General features: G+C 37.3%; 1 protein-coding gene across 1 annotated transcript; it reads right to left on the bottom strand.

Annotated features, from left to right (window-relative positions):
* Positions 1–6,699: 6,699 nt before the first annotated feature.
* Positions 6,700–15,416, bottom strand: LOC105617476 (protein FAM135A). Its single transcript, XM_012199032.1, has 16 exons — positions 15,340–15,416; positions 15,129–15,205; positions 14,485–14,698; positions 13,671–13,805; positions 13,520–13,549; positions 12,919–13,004; positions 12,574–12,785; positions 12,382–12,516; positions 12,006–12,246; positions 11,083–11,763; positions 10,007–10,959; positions 9,098–9,891; positions 8,341–8,542; positions 7,413–7,662; positions 7,098–7,325; positions 6,700–6,954 (listed from the first exon to the last, which is right to left on the bottom strand). The coding sequence occupies exons 1-16, from the start codon at positions 15,414–15,416 to the stop codon at positions 6,749–6,751; spliced, it is 4,521 nt and encodes a 1,506-aa protein (XP_012054422.1). The 3' UTR covers positions 6,700–6,748.
* Between the last annotated feature and the right edge of the window lie 214 nt (positions 15,417–15,630).

Below are 15,630 nucleotides of genomic sequence, written 5' to 3'. Positions count from 1 at the left end.
CACACACACACACACACACACACACACACACACACACACACACACACACACACACACACACACACACACACACACACACACACACACACACACACACACACACACACACACATTTGATCGAGTAGATATCTTTCCTGACTAATGATACAAGATTTGTAATAAATTGATCACTGTTATTATTCAAATAAATAGTAACATGTGAAACGAGATATTTTTAAAAAGATACATGAAATTGTATCCATATTTTTAATTATTGTTGATTACTAAAAATTGTTTACTCGACAAAATAGGCAGAATATTATTTTTTAATAGATTTACAATTTACAATTTTTAAAAAGATCTATGCTATGCCAACTGACTTTTCAATTGCACAAAAAAAGGTAAAAAAGGAAACGTATAGAAAGAAAATATATTTCAGGAAGAAATGAATTCTTATTCGCGAAAAAAAAAGCGGATTTAAATGTTACATCGTTTCAGAATTAGCCTAAATGAGCTTCTTAAATTGTACAATGAAATTCAATTTGCCGAGGAAAAGACAAGTACACTGAGTTAGCAGAAGGGAGAGGGGGGGGGGGGAGGACAAAAAACGAAAGTTTAAAGTTGAATAGCGTTATGCATTTAGCAAGTTTTTGTAAGTCGTTTTCGCATTTCTCGGAAATTAGCTGTAACATGGAAATTTTAATTGACGCAAATTAACGTATGACGTTCACGTGGAAAACGACGATTTCGCGCGTCTCCGAATTTTAATCATTATTTTGTAAATGATATTTTTTTCACGTTGTTTTTTTTTTATAAATCTACTTTCGATTCATAGGCACGCGGAACAATGAGAGAGTTATACGCTTGATCAAATGTAACGCGATATATCCACACAGAGAGACACTTTCAGTCTTTGTGAATTAGTGGAATTTTATTTGATGCGATGTCCTCTGCGAACGAGTATTTACACTCTCTCAGACTACGAGAAATGCCACAAAGCGTGACATTTCACTACTCGCGGAGTAATGTTGTTATTTTTTATGAATACGTCTTTATTCGCAATATATCTTAATGTCGCAATTTTTGTTCGAGATGTATCTGATTCACATGTATCTGTTATTTTAAGTCAATTAAATCGATCTCTTTAAGTGAAATGATGTTCCTTTATTGTATTTCGTTGATTTCGTAATCGCACATTTACCGTATATTAGATATTCTAACTGAATATCCTGTGAATTAAGTTACACTCAATTGATTACTCTTATCGGGTAAGGTAAATATACATTCGTTAATGAATAATAATAATAATATGTAATGTATGGCTTGAGATTTTTTATTAATCTATCTCTCATTTTATATATACGTAGATTTATTCATTTTTTGTATACTCATATGTTATGTATAGTGTATACATTGTTACTTCTTCATTGGTGTTTCTCTTTTAAAGACAATTATGTCTTCCTGTTGACGCTTTTTTATTTCTTCTTTTTTCTTTCGTTCTCTCTCTCTCTCTCTCTCTCTCATTCTTTCTTTCTCTCTTTTCCTCTTACACTTTTTCTTTCTCGCAAGTGATTCGATTGAGGATTACATGGTGACGCTTGTTTTTAAATCCAGCTGTACGACATGCTTAATAATCGTGATACGAATAAGCTATGTAGCGAGTTTTCTTTTTTAAGTATCGATGAATACTTCGATGCACGTTTCAAAATGGAAAAAGGGTATCGTTGTCGGACTGGCAATTTTTGCTTTTGGCACTACCTTGGCCATTTAACTTTTAAAAATCACTTTGAAATTCGCTATTTTTATTAAATTTGTAGTTCTTCGATTTCTTTCATTTCTTTTATTTTTTTTAAAAAAGAAGATAAATATAAGAATATATTGGGTTATCCAAAAAGTTCGTGCCGACTAATCTATATAATTTAATAAATGTATACTAAAATTTAAATTTTCTGCGTTTCAATTTTCCTTCAACATCGGCACGAATCCTTTTCGGACAACCCAATAGAAATTTGAGAAATATATTTAATTTTTTAATTGCTAAAAAAATATAAATATTTAAATTATGCAATTTATATAATTCGTTTTATATAAAAATGAAGTTCAAAATATAAATTTTATATGCATAATTAATGAAACTAAATATCATATAATAATGTTAAAAAAAAATTATAAATGTCTTATCTAATGAAGTTTTCTACTTTGTATTAATTTCTTTGTTCTTCCAAATTTTAATTTTTCGTCCTCCGAAGAATGTTTGATTAGTCCGATAAGAGAATTGCTCAATATTTAAGATTTCATTCTGAATTGTTCATTCATTATCTCCTGAGGCCATTATAATTTATTAAAGAAATCTCGCTACGCACTCAAGCCGCCCAGCTAGCATGGCGCCATAGGATGAAGGAAAGGAATGATACGAAATACACGAATCGTAAATTACGCAAGGACATACCCACCAAAAATGCAACAACGATTTTATGTCCTTGAAATAGTTTTAGTTAGTCTGGAGAAAATCTTTCTAAAATATATCGAGAGACGGAACGCGGAAATTGTTTGATCGATCGCGATCCGATTATGTTTCCATCGTTTCCCGATAAATCTCTAAAAAATTGTTGCCTTAGGTAGTAAGATAAAAACTTAAGTTTACATGACGAGAGTACAAAATTGTAATTATCGCGGTTAGAGCGTGCTGAATCGATTACAATGTAAAACGACGGTATAACTAAACAAATAATAGAATGAAAATTCTTTTTGATCCACGTTCCTCGTGATAGAGCAAATCGAAAGCTTTTCAGGATCTCTGAAGCTCCGTTTCTCCATTTTCCGTAGTTCGTAATTTCCTTTTCGCGCACGATTTGTAACGCGTTATTGATAACAGACAAAGAGAGGAGATGACCTGCCTTTCTCGCAATCGATACATGACGCACGTAAACGTCATCGGTGAGATTTATTCGTAGTTGAGGGAACAACATATATACGGCGATTTACCTGATAAACGTGTCGCTGCGGAGTAAAAATTTGATTAAAGAGACAGTCACAACATGAATTTTTTACTCATATGCACATTCGTCACGTTCATTGATGGCACACAAACGTTATAAATCTTTAATAGAGATCATCAAATGTAGACAAACATAACTCTCAAATCTTCTAAATTGTTGATTAATATTGCACGGTTATTTAATGTCAATTTAAAATTTCCTATGTCAAATAAATTTTACGTGATAAATTATAGGGAAACATTTTTACACGTGTGAAGTTTCGAGATCGATTTCTCAAAAATGTCCATCGGAGACAATATTTGGAGGATTCTGAAAATTATCATATTCTAGATACTCAAAATAAATACTCGAAATTCAGAAGATAGATTGTTATTAATGATGGACTTGATAAAACAATATACTAATTACGACATATCATTGCGTACATCAGCAAGTATAATTTTACATCATACTAAAATATAATTGTTATTAAGATATATTGAGGTACTAATATAAAATCTCAAAAATCTTTTTCCTAATAAAAAATTACCCTGCATTTGTAAGAAAAATAATACGGATAATAATCAATTATATTTATATAAATTATATTTTTGTAAATTACTATCACTTTAATCTATGACTTCAAATATTTTTACGGAAATAAAAAGAAAATAGATAATTTTCAAAATCTGTGGAAAAAATCAATATCTGTCAAAAATTTTCTATCTCAATATTAAAAAGATAAGATTATTGAACGTCCAGGAAAATAATTTATTTAGTTTTAATATTAAACAGAGAAAATTGGATGTGACATGCGATTTTTGCACATATGCCATAAACTTTCTTTTAGTCTGATGCAAAGTTGCACTTGTTCGTATAACTTTTCACCATTTTACGATTACCAGATTAGAACGATTGCAACAACATATACGATGTAGTATACATGTTAACGGTAATCGTTTCATGACAATACACGTAAACATAGATACATACGTTTCTTACGTATGTAAATGGCTTACACTGGATGATACGAGTGATACGGATTTACATGCGATACGATATTACTCGCATATGGAGAGCCGATGTATGATCCATATGATTTGTTTTTAACACATATGTTACGATAGAATTGTTGTAAAAATTATTATTTTCTACTATGCGCGTGTCTGCACTTGGGACAGTTTGTTATTTGTGTGCTCAGAGATTTGTAACGCGAGAAAATTGTGGAGTGGAAAATTATAAAGAGCTATCCGTCATATACATGTGTTTATTTGCAAACACGTGTCCTATAAAATAGAAACGCAAAACATCACTCATTTAAATGAAATCCGTAAACCGTAAACGAAATAGCTAGAATGAAATATATGCGATAATGTTGATTGAAAGCTCGCGGTAAGTCTCTAATCTCTTACTTTTAAAAATAAATGATTTCTGGAATATAATAGCTCTTATGACTTTCCATTCCATAATTATTAATGCGCGATAAAATGGGTGTCTCGTATTTCAACTTTCAATTTATAATGACTGCAATGTGTTATGGATATACATATAGTTTATATATACATTCGCGAATATCGTTTACAGAATATCGGCTTATTAATATTATTTTATACATCGCTTCACAAATAGGGACATATAATGGACATATCGTGTTCGTTAAAAATGTTAAATGCACATTTGTATAATGCACAATATAAACATCTAACATATATGTATTTGATTTTCTCAAAATTCCTATTCTTCCACAAAAAAATGTTTCCATGACTGCTGAAATACGAGACGTCATTTTCGCGCTGAAGTGCTATATGATCATACGTCGCAGCTTGATACACAGAGCATCAGAAACTTATCCTTGAATTTTAATGATAAATCTTTGGTAAATTTAAATTCTATTTCTCAAGGATAGCATCATTTGTTACATTTGAATATTTAATATTAAACATCTGGATATAATTAGATAAATTAAAATTTTGATATAATAAATGGATAAAATCTGTTTACCTTCTCTGTATTATTACGTGACAGATTTAAAATCTAAAAACAATTCTTTGTAATTGTCGTTAACAAAATATTATTCTACACACACATTACCAAAAGTATTTATTTCGAATAAATTTATTATTAAAATTAAGGTCAACTGTTCCGAAACGCCCTGTAGATTTTAAGATGACAAAAGACGAACCTGCATTTATACGATGATTCGATCTTGATAGTGATAACATTTGCGGACGTTTCGCATTTGTTATCCTTCGATTATGATTAATATAATTTTCTTTTAATCTTTTTTTTTGCTTTTCATTGATAGATTGTTCTGAGCAATTGAGATCTAGCATTGGAGGGATTTCATATACCTGAAACGTTAGTCACTCTTGTCGTGTCATCGCGTCCATTTCACACCCTGGATGCTCTCCTTTGTCGCGTTTCAGGGCGCGAGTCCTCATTTCACTGCACTGAAATCATAACGGGGAATCCGTTTTTACGAGACGTTGATGAAATCCGTTACCGTATCTCTCTCGAATCCTCTCGTTGACTTTGATAACGCTGATTAACGTCCTATCGACGTTCCATCATCCTCAATCTTTTTACTCTATTCTTTTTTTTGCCTAATTTTCTCTTTTAGATATTTTTCTCTCTTTCTCGTTCTACCTCCCTTTTTTCTCTCAGCATCGTACTCGGCTCTCATCCATCCGCTCTTCGCACTCATCGCATTCAGCATTCACACTTATCTGAGGATAACAATTGACATACGTTTCGTAACTTTCCTATACGACTAGACAATGTATCGTTGCATTGTCTTATACTTTTATTATTTTATTTGTATTATCTATTAATATTATTATTTTTGCTCTCCTTAATGCATGGCTATACATTGTAGTGAATCCAGCGAGAGTTTTTGCTCGTTGAAGTTTCGTTTCCTTCCTTTTTAAAAAACGTACATTCTCGAATTTAATCGCTGGTATGGTTGCATCGATGAATAATTTTCGTTCCCTTTTCTTCTACGATCGCGATTCGTTTTTTCGCGACGATGAAGCTGAATGTATCCGGCGACCTTGTCATATCCTTTTATAATTGCTTCATTTACGCTAGGCCTAACGCGTTCAGGTTTCGTTTCAATTTTTCCTTTTTCGAATATGTAAAACTTTGGAGTACGTTCGATCATTCATGTACATCGCATCACTTATAGCAGTGGTGTGTATGACATGCAGGAATCTTCCAAGCATATATACTTAACTTTTCGCACTATTTTGCATCTTTTCTGTGTTTTCTTATCTTCTTCCATCTTTTTGGTCAATATCACATTACTACTACTACTATTACCACTATCATCATCACCATCACTAGAATAGGTCCGTTTCACGGCAAACTACAGATCCATTCAATTGCCCACAGGGCGAATTTTCGATGAAGCGTTGCGGGAATGAAACCGAAATTCGATCAATGATAAATACGCACGATTTTTTCGCATCCGTGATATATAATCGGTATCAAGTGACACGAGAACCTAACGAATGTTTCAATACTAAAATCGACGACGGCGTGCACCGCGTTTTCGTGTAAAAAAGATTGGATTGCCTCGCTTCGAAATCCCGTTCATTTCTTTGGAAGAAGACTGTTAAGCGAAGAGAAAAAACGAGGCAACGCTGGACAGGACGTCTATAATACTTTAATCACGGAATGGTCGCGAAGAATGCGACGCTTTTCGAGTCCGCGTTCGAGTTCCTGTTTCTTTTTTTTTTTTTATTTAAGCTATAGTTAATTTATTTCTTTGTGTACGCTAGACTGTTCTTTCCTTATCTGAAATATTTCAGTCCCGCGACCAGCAGGAATTTCTCGATGAAAAGCTCGGAATCGAGGACGGCGATATGTGCGGCTCGGCCTATCAGGGCGTTCGCCGTCGGCGGTAAAGCGTGATGCACGTCGTATCTGACGAGACTGACGCCGGGCGCCGACATCACAGGATATAGAATGTTGTGCACCATTTCACGATATGCGGCACCTGGAAGAATCAAGCGAAAGTCCGAATTAATATAGCTCAATCATTAATTGATTGAATGATTTTATTCAATTAATTTAATAAAAAATTAATCTTAATAAAAAACAAATCATGCAAATAAAATAATCTGCGCTTAAATTTGATACCTTGATCCGTCGGATCTCGTACGGCAGCCTTGCAGAGCTCGATTCGGGCAGAGTGCAAAGGTACATATCGATCCTGGGCGCTGCCGCACAGCAAGACGTGTTTGAATTTCTGCAAATTGCTCTTCTGGCTCAAACGGAACATGAAGGAACGTCTCACGTCCGGTGAATCTTTCATGGCCAGTTGTAGCAAAGATCCGGATTTCTTCCACTTCTGCATGAACCACATACCTATGCAAATTGATGACGAAACAAAAATTACACTCGAGACCGAGGCTCTTCTAACATCAAACGATGCATCGAAGGTATTAGGTTTACCTGCGTTTACTAAACCGCTTGTGTTATAAAGAGTACCCAAGTGTGGTCCGCTTAAGCTGAGGAAGGTGTGTAGACGAGGAAGTAGTGGACGCAGTTGCGGTCTCGTCAGGGCACTCCGGATAATTATGGTCCCAAGAGAATGCCCGATAAAACTCACCTTTCTCGGATTCAAACCCGACGATTCAATATGATAGAGAATTTCAGACACTAATCGATCAGTCATCGTTTCGAAGTCGGAAAAGGTGTCTCCCTTTCGTACAATATAAGCAACACATAACAATTTATTAGATAATTTTGGACTCTTAGAAAGTTTTTTAGAATTTGTAAATAATTAATTTATTCATTAAAAATTTATGCATCATTGAGTTGAAGCTTAAAATGTGTTTGTAACAAAGAAAGAATTGGCGCAATTAATTAATCTTACTGGAAACAGTACTCTAATTAATAAATTAATTGCAAACGTTTCAACTTTAGATTTGAATCCATCACAGTGCGAAAGTCAAGTACAAACTACAGTCATTAGTAGTTCTTAACTTAATTCCGCAGTGAGAAAGATTCAAATTCAGAGAATCGAAATGTTTGTAGTTAACTTCGTTGATAAGTACATTATTGTAAATTATATCTTATTATATATACCTAATAATTTACGCATTCACAATCAAAGAAGCTCATATAGATTTTACTTATATTTAATTTTATATTATTCTTGAAGCTGTAAAACTATTTTAATTTTTTTTTATTGAGAATTATTGGCTGCGTTCAGCAGACTTAACAGTTGAATAAGTGCTAGCTGCTATTGATTATATTAGATTCAATTAGATGATTTAAAAGAATACATCAATAACAGCGAGCGTTCACTCAATTATATCTGCTGAACGCAACCAACGTTTCAATAATTTTTCGAGGCTATTATCCAGATGTAATTTACCTGATTTCTTTCGGACATCAGGAAATCCAAGTGCGCGCCAGGTAGACCCAGTTCCAAGTACGTCTTGACGAGACGAAGATCAGCGGCATTACCGTCAAGACCGTGAACGCATATGATAAGGTGCACTCCTTCCGGCGAAAAGAGCCGATATTCATCGCTGATGTGGAAGTACGGCAGGGTCGAGGCCAGGGTCGGATAATCACTAAGAGGCACATTGGATCTTAATGGTTGAACCGACGGCGAGGAATTCAGAAGGTCACCGTATCCGAGGGAATAGGCACGTTTATGTAAATGCAACTGTGCTTCCTCGTGTTCTCTAGAGGAGGATAAGGTAGACAGAGAAGAGAACTTAACTATGAAAAACAGACGGAACAACGCAAAAGCGAAATGCAAACGGCATTCAGCACTCTTAAGAAAGCGGAAGCGAAATCTCAAGAAGCATCGTCGCATTTGTATCGAGAAATAATGCAACAAGAAAAGAAAGAAAAAACAGAGTGAAAGCCAATATCCACACAGCATAATTCAAAGTTGCTGATTGATTAGTTGCCAAATTTTTAGAATACTGTATATTCTATTTTTAAGTATTGTTCAGATTCTCTAGAATTTGGTTAATAAAAAACAACAATTAAGCTAAACGATTTAAGCTTCACATTATTTGATTCACAACTTCAAATCTTGCTTTATGAATATTAAGCTTAAGGAAGCAGTTCTGATTGGGTGGGCTGTTCGCGTTATTATACATGAAAATTTGGCACACCTGTAGATCTTGCCCGAGAAGCTCATCTGCCTTTTAAACTCCTCTTTGCATTTCTTGAAGTTGATAAAATCATCCTGTGTAGACTGCAACAACTCCTTGCCTTCTTGATAACAGTCCAAACAAATATCCCTGGCACCATAAACGCCCTCCCTGTCTCTATCCCGGTTTCGTTGCGGACTGCAAGGTGCTGTTTTGTTTTGTTTCGGACTCCTGGTCTGCTTTACCGTTTCATACACGTGATAGAGTGGATTATCAATCGGTGCCGGTGGATCACGAAACTCTTCAGGAGGTGGCGGCTCGTCCTGAAACATCTTTGGCGGCGGTAATCGCACCTCTTCATACGAGTGCTCCTCCACACTCTCCTTCGTGACGAGAGGACGATCTTTGCGTGGCACGATCTTCGATAGTTTCTGCCGCAACTGCTCGCTCGAGAGCTTGGCTTGATTACGACGCTGCTCCGAGCTGGAGGTGTCGCCGCTACTAACCCAACCGGAACATTCGGACGTTAGGTTGCTCGAGCTCGAGCTTGGCGTGGGACTGCTAGGTCTGGTGGACGGTGGACTGAGAAGATGTGGTATGATCGGCAAGTTGTTGCTTAGGTTGTCTTTGCTATCGCGTATCGGCATGCAGGGCAAAGAGACTGCGCTACGTGGTACGACTACTTTGTTTTGAGCTACCGGTACGCTGGCGCATCGCAACCTTTTCACGTTCGGCGGAGGCACCCCGAAGCTTGATGTATCTGATGGCGTGCCATTGGTCGTTGGTGCCTCCATGGGCGATTTTATGGGTTCCATCTAAATAGTAAAGGTAATATTAAAGAGAATATTAAAATATAAATTAAATTAAACAATAAATAAAATTTAATACACTTTTTTTGTATTATCTTTTGGTATTAAATTGTCATGTTACCTTCAGGATAATTTTATTATTGTTTTCTACTTCGAGGACGCTCGCAGTCGTTGAAGAAGAATGACGATATTTAGATAAAGGGGCGACAGCAGGATCTTGATATGCCGGAGGTGGTGGTGCCGGTTTTCTGTTTTTATGATTGCACTTTCTCTCACTTTTGTGGTTGCTCTCTTCTACCGGATGATCTGAATCAAGGACGGGCGCTGAGTGCGGTCTTCTGTTGTGCTTGTCTTTCCTTCTCTCGCGAGACTCTTTCTTTGATTCCGGTTTCAGGGCTATTACTTCGTAAATTGGTTCTTGAACCTCCGCATTCTTCTTCTCGGTCTGACCACGTCGTTGCTTCTCCTCGTTGTAATTCTGGGTTACGCCATTGCGAGGTGACTTGACCGGTCGTTCTGTTCTTCTTCGAGTCGGTCGATCTCGCCGGAAGTCACAGCACTCATTACGCTCCACATCGTCGAGCAATCGTTCCGTACTTTTTGGCCTCTTCGGCTTGTCCTCGTTGCGATTTCTTCCGCTAGTGTTGCCATTTGTGCGATAGAAAAATGAATCCGTAGTAGCGTAATAATTGGATTTCTTGCTCGCAGAATCCGCCAGATGTAAGTGGCTACTGGTCAACGCGCTGCCATTCATGCACTCTGGTATCTCTGGGCGGTTTCTTTGGGTCATTGATGTTTTGCCGAGTGTATGATATCTGCGACTTTCAACGCCATTCGTTTGATTGTACTTGCCTATCTGATGTCCAGACTTTCTGGAGTTTCCTCGATAAGTAACTCTATCCAATGTCGCTGTATGCAACGGTTGTGGATCCTGTAGAAAGTCACCGTTTATGCTTGCCTTGGTGGATAGAAAGCTACTTTGGTCGTTTGTGGTCGTTGGCAGCGGTTGGCGAGATCCCAGGCGATGACTTCGTGGCTCCAGTCGTATTCTTCTGGTATCGAGAGAATGATAATCTATACAAAACAAATAAAAAACATATCAATTCGTTTTCAAGATTTTTAAAATATTAATTCATCGACATATTATTCTATCAATACTATTTTGTTTTAAAACTTTAGATATATATTCTATCATACCTTCTATCGTATTTGCTGATTTGCTGTCCGCCAAACAATCGGACAATTGACTAAGGTCCAAGGCGCCCGCGTACGTTGGCACAGCAAGATTCTGATCGCAAGATTTAGATGAAGGTCGATAACCGGGCAGTTGTCCACCGGGCGGCAACTCGGGAAACATCACCGCCAGCAGTGAGCTAATGGAAGAGGATTGGTAATCGGACTGTTGTTGTTGTTGCCGATTTGGTACCAGCATTTGCGTGGACTTGGCTCGAGGCAGGGGAATCACTGGTGTGGAACCGAGAGATGGGTTCGGCGCGGAACAAGCCTGCTGACGCGATGGTGGAAAGAGGGTGCTAATGGACGGCACTGTCGACCTGGATTTCCCTCTGGAAGGAACCGTCGCAGGTGGCGTGACGTTTCGACTGCCGCCTCGCAGCCCCCGTGAGAACAATTGGGTCGACACGGATCTGGGTAAAGTTTTTGGCGATGTTCTAGGCTGTAGAGGTGCTGCTAGCTCGGGACCTAGTTGATCGAGTGACTTGCTATGCCTCGCTGGAAGCGTGGAAGGCGTCAGTATGAGGCGAGCCTGGATCGATCCGATGTCTTGAGCTGCGCCTTCGCTCCTGGGCGACCAGATACCCATAGAGCGAGATTCAAGAATTGCAGCTATACCGCAACTGCAGTCGTCCATGCTAGGAACTAAAAAGAATATTTTGTATAAAGCTTCTAGTAAAAAATATATATCAGTATTCTAAAATAATTATTTATAATTTAAAATTATTTATATTACTTATTTGTATATATATATATGTATCATTTAATTAAAAAAAAATACAAAATTGCATTATATTTTTATTTTTATTTATAGCCTGTTATGATTCAGACATTCGTAACATAATTTTAAGTCAATAAATACCATTGCGCATATATATTGTACTCACCGCTGTTTCTATGTCTCTGCTGCATATCAGCGTACTGATCCTCGAAAATCAAAGGCAACGAGTGAAGATCGCCGTCTACTTCCGGACAATGAACTGGTAACGGTGGCAACGATGCAAGATAACGCGATCTTCGAGCAGCCTCGCTTACCGCTTGATAAGACTGATAATTCGCGTCGTAACAGCCTGCTGCTGATGTTCTCGGGTTCTCTAATACAAAGAAACCCTCTGCGAACCGCTTCACCTACAAATTGATAATTAATTGCAAATAAATAAAACATGGAATGCAAATGTATTCAGTTTAATATTAATATTTGAAAAATTTAGTATTGATAGTATTGTATATTTTTAATCTGAATAATTTATAAGCTTTGCTTACTCTTAATTGATGATGAATTCGCGCTAAATGCTGATGAACCGCTTCTCGGCCGGAAAATGCTTCGAGGAAATGCTGCCAAAGAACGATATTTTGTGCGCAGAGTTGGGCTATGTCAGCCTCTTCAGTGTCCATCAACTGCATAAAACAAATTTAAAAAGCTTTGTTAAAAGCACAACATACAAAAACACAAACCTTCGTGATCTCTTTGTGCGTATTTTGTGCGAGTTCGAGCGCCCTTTGTTGCCAAGAGGGTAGAAGCCGTGCCAAGTCGGACAAATCGTTTAATAAAGATTCCCTCGCGGCTAAGAGCAGTCTCGTGACTTCTTGTTGGACCAATCTCGCGTGCTGTATTCTCGTCGTTGATCCGACACATCTCGTAGTGGTCTCCTGAAATGATTCATTTATTATTAGAATTTTTATCATTGGGATTTATTGGATAATAAATGAATTATAAATGATGCATTGGATAATGAGTGTAATATTCATTCGATATCTATTTGGCATCGTTAAACAACAATTTTACTTTAAACAAACTCACGATATTTCCGAGAGTTGTCGCATTACTCTCGCCGTTCCCTGCGGATTGCTTAAATTGCAGCCAGGGTTTTCCGCTTCGTGGCGCACTGCAATCATAATTCGATACATTCTTTCTAAAACTTTTACAGTATATTCTTTGAAACTTTTAGAATTGTCTGAAGAATAAAATCTCTTTTTCAAGATTGATTTAATTTTTACTCTTTAGAGATTTCACTTCAAAGAATTTAGAGAATTGCAATGCTTTTTTTAGGCAGAGACTGTTAATTTTTATGATGAATGTAATTAGAACAGCATCTAAAGAATTTATTTAACTCGTCAGAGTAGCGAAAAACAGACCGCGCGCGCAAGCTATATTTTATATGTTTATTTTTCAGAAATACATTACGATCAACAAAATACATTACGATCATGTGTATTCTCTAATATTAAGCTTTTGAAATTGTGTGGGAGTCAATATAATCACTGCCTCGTAAATTCAAATTCAAGACAAAGTTAGTTAGTTGAGGAATTCAGAAGTCGAGGAAGAAATAATAAATTGTGCTACACTCGCGCGGAAAGTTCAGCCAATTTTGAGCTTCTTTCTAAAGTGTCAAGAACTCACCAACTCTGTACTACGTGCAGTATGCTCTTCCTACGTTCATCGAAGATGAAAACACGCGGTCATAAAACAGAAAAAAAGGTTCTCGTGAGAGACAACGTCGATTATATGCCGGGCAGTATTTTGAGAATTACGAAACGTAAGCGATACTGACTTGATGTAAGGCTGATGAAGTGCCACGAGGCAGGCATGGATCGTAATGGATACCGCAGCAAGATGAAAGTAATCAAAGAGCACTGGCAGATGATAGTGAAGGCCCTTCGTGGGTGTAAAGTTCAACTGCAACGCCCTGAAAAAGAATGTCCTATCGATCACGAATGACTCTATAATAGCGACTTTCAGTAGAAACTATCATCGATATCAGTTCAGCCCAATTCCAAACAGTTTGCGAACAAATATCCAACAGATGTCTGATAGATCTGTCTAAAACACGTTTGACAAATTATCTGTAAATTGACAAGTTATCTGTAAGTTGACAAGTTATCTGTAAGAGGTCTTTTACGATAAGTGTCAGAAATTGCCCGGGAAAATTTTCAACATCGTTACTAAGTTCGCGTCAGTTTTATCTATCTTTCCGAAGAAAACTTAGGAACGCTATTAATGTTATTATAATGTATCATAAAAATGAATGAGTGAGAGTTTTTATATTTTATTTTACAAAAATTCTTTCCGTGTTTTGATGCTATCAGATAACAGACTCAACATTAATATTAGAAAATAACTGAAGTAAATGTTCTAATTGTGTTAACTCATTTTACTTTTTTTGTAAATTTCAAATTTATCCATCTTATTATCATTAATTTATTCTTTTGTAAATTCTTATGCCGCGTTCAAGAAAGGTCGCAAACAAGAGATAAGAATTGCGCGGCCGGCTGATTGCTCAGATTGCTCGCAATCCCTTGCGTGTCCCTGCTGTCACTGCGGGAAAGGAATACATCGGCGTTCGTGTTAGATGGCAAGACGCTTACCTCGAGGACACGCAAGCCATGTTGCCCGGTTGCGTCGGCTCGCTGAACCATAGCTCGACGCCTAGATTAAAGTGGGTGCGCGACAGGGCCTCCTCAATCTTGTGACTATGCACGAGCACATGAGCTCGGAATAGTACAGAAGTGCCGAGTGTCACCTCCTCGTTCCTGTAGAGGATCTGAAAGCGCTTACTCGTGCCCGGCGCCTCCAGTGAGTCTGCAACACAACGGTGCGTGCCTCTCCATCGAATTCGACGTCGCTCGCCTCGGGGATAGATCGATCGATTGGGATGAATGGATTCAGCAAGTACATTCGCGTGATATAACTGAGAACTTCGGATAGTCCGAGATACGATCGCGAGACGCTCGTAAAAAATAGATATATCGAAACATAAAGAAAGAAAGATAAAGAGAATGTTTTAAGATACATGTAACTAGAAGGTTTTCATGATTCGACAATATTATTGAGATATGCCTATCTATTATATTTAAATAATTATTACTATTGATGAGGGGAGGGAGGAAAGGGGGAAAATCTTTTAAAACACTAAATGATAGTGACTGTACATGTAAATTTAATGTAGCATGCAAAATAAAATATCTGTATTACAGAAATAATTTTGATTTCTGATTATCGAAATGCTTACGATTTCGTGGTTGATTGACTTCCACTTTGACTGGTAATTTTGGCGATACTCTAAGAGCAGTTCGGATCTGGTAATATCTGTAAAAAAAAAGTATATAGAGAATTTCCCTGTTAGACGATCAAACCAGTCTTGGCGTCCAATCGCAATCGCAATATTTTATGAAGATACGATGCGACGTTATACATCGAAAGATATGGAGCGATAATCTCACCCGCGCTGGAAGAGATCGACATTGTAAAACTTGCAGAGCTCGAGGGAGAACTCGAGGGTGGCCTGTAAATCGCTCATCTCGATCTTCGCGATGGAAGAAACCACCCCCGTCCCGTGCTATCCTGGCACAGCTCCTAATCGCACGAAGACTGGCTTCGTCCAATACGATGACTTGCAAGCACAAAATTTTCAGGACCTTGCCGAACCTCTTGGTTCGCTCCAGCCATCTTGAGGAAGAATCTCAGCGCCAAAAATCTTCTGAAAATAATATACGAATTCTCGATTCACACAC

The sequence above is a fragment of the Atta cephalotes genome, assembly GCF_000143395.1.
Source record: "Atta cephalotes unplaced genomic scaffold scaffold00013, whole genome shotgun sequence".
Taxonomy (NCBI): domain Eukaryota; kingdom Metazoa; phylum Arthropoda; class Insecta; order Hymenoptera; family Formicidae; genus Atta; species Atta cephalotes.
The sequence above is the reverse complement of the archived record's forward strand: the minus strand, read 5'-3'. Positions and strand labels throughout refer to the sequence as shown.

What these genes read in the sequence shown, in the direction of transcription:
- LOC105617476 (XM_012199032.1), bottom strand. Translation starts at nt 15,416, where the DNA reads ATGAGCGATTTACAGGCCACCCTCGAGTTCTCCCTCGAGCTCTGCAAG. An exon ending in AGTCAATCAACCACGAAATC is followed by an intron (nt 14,699 to 15,128) that starts GTAAGCATTTCG and finishes GTTGTGTTGCAG; the next exon opens with ACTCACTGGAGGCGCCGGGC. An exon ending in ATCAGCAAATACGATAGAAG is followed by an intron (nt 10,960 to 11,082) that starts GTATGATAGAAT and finishes TGTTTTGTATAG; the next exon opens with ATTATCATTCTCTCGATACC.